Here is a 10,624-nt window from a genome sequence, read left to right as displayed (position 1 = left end):
TGATGCACAGCGGAGATCACTGAAGTGTCAGGAAAACTGGTTAAACCAATTATTTCCTCTTCCTCTGACCAGCTGCAGGATACTATCTCCTGCACTACCTCCAAACCACCTTCCCTGCAGTATGTTCACTTCAAAGAGCAGTAGCCTGGGCTGTTGTCCAGCCAAATGTTCTTCTGTTTAGTGTGTCCTTTTTCTGCTGCTCATTCTAGCATTTTCCTGCTTTCACATAAGTAACTCTTGCCCTGTGCAATGGAGTCCTGACCTGACATCCTCATCATCCAGAAACTGCCCAGAGTTGAAGCACAGCACGAGCTGGTGAGGCAAGAAGTGAAGGTATGTCCTCAGAGCTGATGCTGCTGAGACCTGCGTCTGGTCCAGGCTGCAGCACAGCAGTGAAGTGGCTGCTATTTTGGCAGCTGACTTTCTGTGGTGCAGATAACTTTGCTGTAGGTTCTAATGCTGATGCTCTTCTGGGGAAGTGTTGTGATGGCAGTGGCCCTGGCCTGTTGCAGAAGTGGAGAGACTTTGAAATCATTGAGAGCTAATAATGTTCTCAAATTTGAATAGTTTAGAGTGTTGTGGTTTTTTTTTTAACAATGATTACAAGCTATTCTTTTTGTTGTACATGTTACTGGTCATCCCCCGTAAAAATGTGCTGGGAGCTCTTTGTACCATTTACCTGTGGCCCTTTAGCAAAGGTCGTAGAAAAACTCTGAGTCTGCTCTCCTGGCTCATGGAGAAGTATTATGTTCCTTCATTAATAAAAAACTGTCCACAGGAGAGACCATTATGCAAGTACCATATACATAAAATAATTCAGGTTGGATGAGCTCTCTAGAGGTCTCTAGCCCAACCCCTGCTCAAAGCAAGGTCAAAGTCAAAGTCAGCTCAGGGTGCTCAAGGCCTTTCTTGTTCAGCTGGGTTTTCAGTATCACTGAGGAAGGACATGCATGACCCTTCTGGTTCCTGTGCCAGTGCTTGATCACCCTTATGGCGAAGAGTATTTCGTCATATTTGTTCAGACTTTAATCTTTTTGCTGTGCAGCTCTGAGAAGACTCTGGATCTGTCTTCTCTATAACCCCATCAGGGAGCTGCAGGCAGCAATGTGATCCCCTGTAGCCATCTCTTCTCCAGGCTGAAGAAGCCCAGGTCCTTCAGCTTACCCCCAAAGCCCTGTGCTCCAGGCCCTGACCAGCCTGGTGGCCTCTGCTGGACTCGTTCCCATGTGTCAACAGCTGTCCTTGCATTGGGGCCAAGTACGTTTAATTCATTGCATAAGAAATGTGAAACCACATTAGCCTTCACCTGCAGGGTACGAAGTTCTGCACGTGGTCTTATTAGTTCAGGAAAACATTCACTGGCATTACCTGAACCAAGCTCTATTTAATAAGTTTATAAACACATGGATATGTTTTCATATCAATATGTTTTAATCATATCAGTGACTTTGTTTGCTTTATTGCTTAGTTCAAACAGTGCCTTCGGGCACTAGGTGAGAGGCAGATCTTCCATTTTTTCTGTATTAGTTTCTCCAAGTGCATGGCTAAGTACAAATAGTTATTGGCCACACTGCGGACAAAGATGGAAACTGCAGTCTGAATTGTATTTAGCAGGCATTTTGGAGTGATTAGAGGCAATCTCATGAAACAGCCACAACTAATTATTGTTATTTCCCACTTTTACAACAGCTATTTGTTAATTAAATAATGTGACAAAACCCAGGAATGTTTGGAAAAGCGTATTAAATAATTTGTCGTTCATTTATTAGTGTATTACTTACACTGAGAAAACGCATATCTGCTAAGAAAATTTCCCAACACCAGTTTTGATTCTTCCAGAGAATATTAAATTGATACTGGCAAAAACTGTAATGGGAAATGTAAAACAAGAAATTCCTTGGGTAAGTGAGAGAGGATGTTGTATAATGGCCAAATCCTGCCATGGTGTCAGCCCGCAGACCCCCTGGTGCTCAGGACCATAACATGTGGTACCCCAAGATGTGGCACTGCCTTTGCCTACTTGCAGATCTCTGCCCTCGTACTGGCTTCTGCACACACAAGGATTTTCCTTTAGCCAAATGGTCATTAGCCATATGCTGCATCTGACTTTGAGGATTAGAAGACCGTAATGAAGTGGATTACAGCACAGTGGCAGGATTGCAGACCTGCAAATCCTCTTTCTAACTGTTCTTCCAGGAGTAGCTAAGAACTGAGCAACCTGTCCTACAGCATGAGCTTAGCCAGCGGTGGGATTTTTCCATGCTGTTATCACAGGCAGGATAATCTGGAGCTGTAACCTGTTGTGGTTTAACACCGGCCAGCAACTAAGCACCACACAGCTGCTTGCTCACTCCCCCGCAGTGGGATGGGGGAGAGAATCGGAAGGGTAAAAGTGAGAAAACTCATGGGTTGAGATAAGAACAGTTTAATAAGTGAAGCAAAAGCCGTGTACACAAGCAAAGCAAAACAAGGAATTCACTACTTCCCATGGGCAGGCAGGTGTTCAGCCATCTCCAGGAAAGCAGGGCTCCATCACATGTAACGGTTACTTGGGAAGACAAATGCCATCACTCCGAACATCCCCCCCTTCCTCCTTCTTCCCCCAGTTTATATGCTGAGCATGACGCCATATGGTATGGAACATCCCTTTGGTCAGTTGGGGCCAGCTGTCCCAGCCGTGTCCCCTCCCAGCTTCTTGTGCACCCCCAGCCTGCTCGCTGGTGGGGTGGGGTGAGAGGCAGAAAAGGCCTTGACTCTGTTTAAGCACTGCTCAGCAGTAACGAAAACATCCCTCTATTATCAACACTGTTTCCAGCACAAATCCAAAACATAGCCCCATACTAGCTACTGTGAAGAAAATTAACTCTACCCCAGCCAAAACCAGCACAAACTCCAGGTGGGGACACTATGGACGTTGGCTGGCTGAAGGCTGTGCATGAGTCTGAAACCTGGTGATCTCTGGATGTCATTTTTGTGGCTTGCCTGGAGCGGCTATCTGAGCAGCTCAGGGGAGACTGGTGTTCCCCAGTCAGCACTTAATTGTCACAGACTTGAGCCTCCCTAGAGTGTCTGCAGGTGAGACAATGAAGGAATGGATCTGCTGAACATCAGACGGGTGTTGTGATGGTCGAAGGAAATCTCTGTTGCTTGGGGCCAGTAAGTGCCAGACCCAGCGCTGAACCCAGCAGTTGCAGTGGAAAATTTTTCTCTGGTGTATACAGGCAACACAGGCCAGCCTTTGGCAGGAAGGTGCTCTCCACCCATCAGGAGAGAGGGCAGTCCTGCCTAGAGGACAGCACCGTCCAGGGCAGGGAGCAGCCTGGAGCAGCAGCGTGCGGGCACCAGGCAGGAGGCAACCTGTCAAAAGCTGCCAGGTCGGGGCTGGGAAGGCTGGTGAGGATGATTTGCAGAGATCTCACTGCCTGGCTTGAGAAGGCAGTGGCAAAGTTCAAATTTGACCCAGAAAGATGCATCTCCCTCCAACTGTGCAGAGACTGTATGTGTGAACTGATGGAGGCAACAAGCGTGGCATGTGACAGCAGCCTCAGCGTGCTCCTGTACGTGCTCAGGGAAAAGTATGTGGCTTCCAGAGACGCCATCCACAAGGCACATTAGGGCAGTACATCTTGAAGATGTGCCAAATCTGTCTAAAATATTAATGCATGCTCCCTGTAATTTATAGAAATGAACCCAGCAGCATAATTACTTTAATGCTTCTCCCTGTGAAGAAACCCATCTCTTTTAGGCAAAAATATAACCTATATATCCACGCAGCCGTGCTGCAGCCTTCATAACATGCCAGTGCCCAGGATTCCATGCACTATATAATTTATACATTTAAGGATCAAAGGATACCCTTTAGATCACTGTGATATATCAGACACCAACACAGTTGCTTGGGCTAACTTCCAATTATTTCAGCTGAATTTCATTCGATTAATGGGTGATGCCTTGTTTGTTCAAGGGACCACCTGTAAAGCATCTTTTCCTCTGCAGCTTCCATGGTGCTGAAGTCTATCCTAAGCACAATGACCAAAAAAACCCAGGTATGCTTGCCATTTCAGACCTGTGAAAGGGATCATGGTGAGAAAACTAGGTTAAAGGCAGAACCCACTTCTGCAAAATTACATGTACTAAAACAGCAGAGGTCCAGACCTCCTCCTAGGAAGGAGCAATCTGGAGATGGTACGAAGGCTGGAGGTGCAAGACAGGAAAATTGGGACAGGGTCTATGTTCTAAGTATCATTTTCTAAAATATCTGTAGGGGGAAAGGACCTACTGTACTTTCAAGCGTAGCTGGTGCTATGTAAATAGGTTCCCTAACCTTCAGTGTCTTTTGTTCTTAAGATGGCTTGGCAGAACACTGTGAATCGGTTGGTATGTTTAACTGTGACTAGGTCTGTAAATAAGTGCTCCCTGCTGATAAGGTTCAAGTGGCATTTGACAGAATTTAACCTGCTTTCAGGTTTTATACTGAGCTCTTCTATACCCAGGCAGTGAACTGTCAAGAAGCCCTTTCTTTTGTCAAACCAGTGCTAAATACCATTAGCTTTACAGGTTAGACACAGTCCTGCCAGAATCACCTGACAAAGTTTAACCAGTTCTGCTGATGGCAAAGCCACACCTGACCTGTGTTCATACCTAGTGGTCAATATCGGGGAATACAGAAAAAAACCCCACCCAAAACCAGAAAGGAAAGCAGAGACTCTTAGTCTGATCTGCAGACAGGGTAGTGTTGCATGCTCTGCCTAAGCTGCTCCCTGATGGGAGATGTTGCTCTGCAGAGATGAATGAAGGACCTGCTATTTACTCCCCTCAGTATTTTGTGCTCCTTCCATTTCTACTAGAATCCTAAAGAGGTTTCTTTTGTCTAAAAGGCTGTTTGTTTGGTTTTGACCACTGAGAACATGTGATACTTGTCTCAAGCTATTAACCAGATGTGCAGCCAAAATCAATTGCCTAGCAGATGCAGACCATTACCTGAAAGTCAAGACCTCAATAAATATTACCAGCCTCATTGTACTGGTGACAGATTCTACTGGTTGTTTTATGTTACAGTTGAACAGTTTAGACACTGCATTTGTATATATTTGCAGTCAGCCTTGGAGGGACCATCTCACGAGCAGAGCAGGAGCAGGCAGCCTGCAGACTCAAGAAATACTTCCACCATGACCACGGCAGGTGCTTTTGTGCTCCTCTCCTTTGCGCTTTGCTGCTTCCCAGGTGAGTAACTGTCAAGGTGCCCCAGCAGCTTCATGTCTGGGTCCTGTCTGTCTTTAAAAGGGTAAGATAGTGGCTTCAAGGAGAGAAAATCTTCTACAAAGAGCTAGGCTCCTCTGTATATTGGCATCGCATAGGATGCAGGAGCAGATTTCAGGACAGTTTCAAATGGATCACTGTTGTAGCTGGTAGTCTGTTGTAAATACAAATAACTGCAAGTGGAGTGCTGGTAACTAGTGCTGTTACCCTTTTTACACTGTTGTTTTAACACTGTTACTCTGCTTATGCTTCCTGTTGTACAATTACAGCAAATGGGTAAATACTTAAAACAAGGCTGTAACGAGGTGGTCAGACCTCCAGTAACTAGTCATGAAAATACTGTAATAGCACAAGCAAGTTCTTTGCAGGAGCCTGGCAACTTCCCTGCAATACTTTTGCTGCTAATGAGGAAACAAGAGATGAAAACAAGCCAGAGTCTGATGTTCTCACTGCATATTTACATCTGATGAAATTACAAAGTCAAAGACAATTTTTTTTTCACACTCAGCTTCTTTAAAATGCATATTCCTGACAACAGATGCTTTATGTATTTGCTTATCCTGTAGGTGACTGTTTGCATTTATCTGTATTGACTCAGGTTTCTTTTCAGGTACGTAACAGCAGCTCTTTAGGGTCAAAATGGATGTGTAAAAAGATAAGGAAGGAAAAGCTATTCTGTTTTCAATTAATAAGTCTACCTATCTCAAAATAAAAAAGAACAAAGCTATTAAAAAATATGTTTCATCACAGCCAGCAATAAGCAATGCTATTATACTTATCAACAGAGAAAAAAAATTCTTACATAGTTTATTTAGTTCAGGAAACCAGTCACTGGAAATCACTCAGTTTGGTCCTACATATAGGAAATTTACAACCAGATTTCCAGCTTTAACTGAGGTCTTGGCATATTGGCTTTGTTTCACACTTTCTGCCTCTTTTCTCTTCCAGATGCTGCCTTTGGGATTGAGGTGAGTGCAAGATTTCTTTCTGTCACTTTTCTCAGGTATGTGGCCTGGTAAAGACATAACCAAAGGAATGGGAAAAACCTCAGGCCTGTAGATGCTTAGCTGTTTTTCACCTAGCTTGAAATCAGTGTCATTGTAATCAGATTCTATAATGTAAAACATTAAATTATACTGTTCTTGGCTCTACATTTATGCTGTATGTTAATAATGTAGTAGTAGTAATGATACAAAACTTTTGGATTAATTCATTTTTCGACAACATTAAACTGGTCTAAGCTTTAAGCTGGTCATATATGATTGGCTCTAAACTGACAGCAATAGACTGTGGTATCAGAACCTACCCAAAGGCAACCTACTGAAAGAATAAAATACTATAAGATACTCCAGCTTCCACACACCAGGTCATCAGTCTTGCTCTGAAAAAACATGATCAGTGTGTTGAGAATGAAAGAGTAATAACAGAAGTGCACTGGAGGGGCCACAAGAATATAAGAATGAGGGACCAATGGATAGCCTTTGTAAAATCATGCCATGTGAGCATGAGACCACCGCTCATTTATCCCATCTGGGGGGCTGTATGGCTATAGCCATCTCCTTCTCCTCCTCTCCTGCTGTGTGGGGAGGTCTCTGCAGGAAGGATTCACCTGTTACCAGATTGACCCACCAGCACAAGTTTGTGCTGTGGTACTGAAAAACCTACTGCAGGTTGTATCTGGTCACTGTCTCATGCAAATTGAGAGTTGTGAACATAAAATGTCTTCTCCACCCTGTTGCTGTATGTCCCTTTGGCAGGTGGACTGCAGTACGTATCCCAACACTACAAATGAGGAAGGCAAAGAGGTGTTGGTCTGCACCAAGATCCTCAGCCCCATCTGCGGTACTGATGGAGTCACCTACAGCAATGAGTGCCTGCTCTGTGCCTACAACATGTACGTACTGTGTAGGAGATCTCAGGCAGCAATGCTTAGGACTCCTGGCAGCACCACTTTTCGACAAACAGTGATCTGTCATATGTCACTTGTGTCAATTCCTTCAAAATGAGCATGGATATCATTGCGTGGCACTCCGTTGCCTAGACATCATTTTAGTCACTGTGTCTCTCTTTTGCTGGTGTAATTTATTCACATTTTTCTTCTCCAGCTTAAGAATCAGCCAGATGACAGCCCCTAGGGCACATCTCATCACAGCAAAGCAGAGCAAAAGGATGGAGAGATGCTCTGCTCTGAACTGCCTAAAATGGTCCTAAAGCTCTCAGGGTCTTTGCATCTCTGCCAGCCACTCAGTGCTAGCTGGTCAGGGAGGATGGCACTACCTTCTCAAAAAATATATATAAGCCTGCCTGACAAAGAGTCAGCTTTCCCTTGTATTAGTTACTATTTCCAGCACCTAGGATGTGGCAAGACATCTTTGCAGAACTTCCTAACATTTGTCTTTCCCTCTCCAGAGAATATGGAACCAATGTCAGCAAAGACCACGATGGAGAATGCAAGGAAGTTGTCCCTGTAAGTGAAACCACGGGCAAAACAAGGGGCATGTCCTGCTTCTGAGTGGCCAAAGCTGCTTATTGACTCCCCCAATAAATAATTCAAACACTAAATAAGAGGACACATTAGATGTCAGAATCTTGCATTCGTCATCTTCAAGTGAACTGTTATCAGTTCACACACACAAAAAAGCAGTTTTCCTGCTGTGGTGGTAACCTAGTTGGCCAAACAGACACACTCACCAGATCTACTTTCTTCCTATAAGTAAGCCTTCACCAGTTCTTTGTTGTGTGTTCCCTCAACAGGTGGACTGCAGTAGATATCCCAACGCGACAAATGAGGAAGGCAAAGTGGCATTGCTCTGCAACAAAGACCTCAGCCCTGTCTGCAGTTCTGATGGGGTCACCTACGACAACGAGTGCCTGCTGTGTGCCCGTAACCTGTGAGTACTGCCTGTGCAGAGCTCTCCTGTGAGGGACAGCGAGTGCTTAGCACTCCTGGCAGCTGCTCTTTTGAATGTCAGGACTTCTACCAAGGCCTTTTCTGTAAGGCGCTTGGACTTTGACCCTCCTCTTTCCCTGGTAACTAGACCCTGTTTTCCTTTGTTATTAGAAGGAAAACTGTGCCTTTGATCTAGAGAGAGAGGTGGAGGGCTGGGTGGGCGTCTAATACAGGACAGAATGCTTCTCTTACCTAAGTTGAAAGGGTCTATGTGGCAGATGCTGCCTTGCAGAGGACAGCAACTAACCTAAGGTGAATCTGCCTTGTCACACAACCTAGCTCCTAGTGCACCATAACACCCTGGACCCTCCCTTGTCCTTAGCATCATGCTATTAAACAGCACTCCAGCAGGCTGTGGCACCACCTGAGCTGGTATCTGGAGCCATGTGGACACAGCCTAAGCTGGACGTCTCCTGTATCCTGTACGTTGTACCTGAGGCTGATCAACATTGCTGGGACGTGAGGGTCAGCAGAGCAGGTTGCTCACGGAGCTCCCTAACGCGGGTGTCTTCCCTTCCCAGAGAGCCTGGAACCAGCGTTGGCAAGAAGTATGACGGTGAATGTAAGAAGGAAATTGCTACAGTAAGTGAACTGCTTGATGAGGGATGGGGGTTTCAGTCCCACTGATGTCAGGGGAAGCACTGCCAGTGTCTGCAGCAGCCCCCAGACCAGCAGCATCCTACAGGAGCGTAACTGCTGCTGTGCTCCAGCACAGGGAAGATTTTGCTTTCTCCACACGTAATATGTATTATCTGCACTAACATCAGAAAAGGAAGTGGGTGACTTCACAGGAAGGGATTAGTAAAAGAGTAGTAGCAGAAATAATCTATTAGGGCAGAACTGAGAATAAGAACAGAGAATGGCTTTTGGGGTCAGACCAATGGTCCATCAAGCCCATGATGGCTTGATGCAGAGCCTGCTCTTAGCAGGGGTTGTAAGGATTGCATAGGAGACAGTAAGAGTAGAGTGAGTATGTATGGGACTTCTACTCTTCCAGCCTCCAGCTATTTTCAGGTGATGGACTTCAGCTAGGTGCAATTTCTGTGTAGTCAGTAAGCCTTGATGGATTTCTCCTCCATGAAATTCCTCAGCCTCTTTCTGGACCCATATACATTTTTTGCACTATGATACCTCTCACCAAGTGTAGCACCCATTGCACAAAGAAACAAAATCCCACTCTCACGGTATCTAGCTAAGTGCTGATCTTCCTGTTTTAAAACTATGGGACAGATACTGGACCCTTATACAGGCATCAGCACCTACACTTCTCCAGACACCAGTGTTTTTCCATTTAATTTCCTGGCCAGGTTGGGAACACGATGCAATGTGATCACAAGCATGGCACACTCACCGACGGAACTGCTGCTGCTTAGAGATGCTGTGGTCAGGTTATGATATATATCCCTTCAAACAGGAAATTATGATCTATTTTTATATTATTAAATTCTTCTGGCATAGGAGAAACTGACACCTCAGTTTATATCAGATTGTGCAAGGAAGTTAATTACTTTTAGTTAGATCATTATCATTAGCACTGCAGCTGTAGCTAGGGGTTCAAGCCCTTCTGCTATTGACTCCTTCATATCCTTCACATTAGACTTTTTGTTTTTGCAGGTTGACTGCAGTGACTACCCGAAACCTGTCTGCTCACTTGAGTACATGCCTCTTTGTGGCTCTGACAGCAAAACATACAGCAATAAGTGTGACTTCTGCAATGCAGTCGTGTATGTACAAACATGGATCACATTTGTGTTATCAGTTGCCTCCTCCAGGCACAAGTTTGCGCAGTTGCCACTTTCTTGTTTGCTGACCAGTGTTGATCAGGGATTTGGGGCAGGAGAGAATACCAGCCATCATGCCAACCATTCATTTTTTCTCATTAGAGCATACAAAAAGCAATGTCTGGTTTGTTAGTGTGAATGGTTTGAAGACCATTAAACTTAATGGAGTTTTTCTTGCATGTTGCAAAGAAAATTAAATTTGAAGTTTCATTCTAGTTCCCAAAAATACTTTCAGTCTTAAGAATGGGTTAAATCATTTCACTCATTTCTTAATAATCAAATAGCTGATGGGACTCTGAGTCTGCATGTTCTTTGGCTCTGGGGCAGGATCCTATCTGATGCCCTCTCTAGGAGCCAAGCAAAAGGACATATTAAGCAGACAGGACTCTGTGTCTAATCCATTTTTTTCCTCTCCTGGCTTTCAGGGACAGCAATGGGACTCTCACTTTAAGCCATTTTGGAAAATGCTGAGTATTGATGCTGAGAGAATTCACCACAGGATCCCCACTGGCAAATCCCAGCTAAAGATCTCACCTCAGTTCGTCTTGCCCTCTGGGGAACTCAGCTCACTCCTGATTTTCTTTCTCAATAAACTAAATCAGCAACATTTCTTTGTCTTGTTTCATGTGTTGTC

At 44.7% G+C, this 10,624-nt stretch overlaps 1 protein-coding gene across 2 annotated transcripts; it reads left to right on the top strand.

Annotated features, from left to right (window-relative positions):
- The first annotated feature begins 5,168 nt into the window (after positions 1 to 5,168).
- Positions 5,169 to 10,461, top strand: LOC140656694 (ovomucoid). 2 transcript variants are annotated; one of them, XM_072872716.1, is made up of 8 exons: positions 5,169 to 5,223; positions 6,208 to 6,227; positions 7,017 to 7,153; positions 7,669 to 7,726; positions 8,014 to 8,150; positions 8,731 to 8,791; positions 9,824 to 9,933; positions 10,416 to 10,461. In XM_072872716.1, exons 1-8 carry the CDS (start codon positions 5,169 to 5,171, stop codon positions 10,459 to 10,461), a joined length of 624 nt encoding a protein of 207 aa, XP_072728817.1. The 2 variants fall into 2 exon arrangements, with proteins under 2 accessions (XP_072728817.1, XP_072728816.1); XM_072872715.1 differs by having other exon boundaries at positions 8,731 to 8,795; positions 9,807 to 9,933.
- Positions 10,462 to 10,624: the final 163 nt, after the last annotated feature.

This window comes from Ciconia boyciana, chromosome 9, assembly GCF_034638445.1.
Source record: "Ciconia boyciana chromosome 9, ASM3463844v1, whole genome shotgun sequence".
NCBI lineage: Eukaryota > Metazoa > Chordata > Aves > Ciconiiformes > Ciconiidae > Ciconia > Ciconia boyciana.
Note: the sequence above shows the minus strand (reverse complement) of the source record. Positions and strands in the feature narration are given on the sequence as shown.

Bases quoted from the DNA above. Each gene is read 5' to 3' on its own strand.
- LOC140656694 (XM_072872715.1), top strand. From the start codon at position 5,169: ATGACCACGGCAGGTGCTTTTGTGCTCCTCTCCTTTGCGCTTTGCTGC. The intron at 6,228-7,016 runs GTGAGTGCAAGA...TCCCTTTGGCAG, and splicing joins ATGCTGCCTTTGGGATTGAG to GTGGACTGCAGTACGTATCC. The intron at 8,796-9,806 runs GTGAACTGCTTG...CCTTCACATTAG, and splicing joins GAAGGAAATTGCTACAGTAA to ACTTTTTGTTTTTGCAGGTT.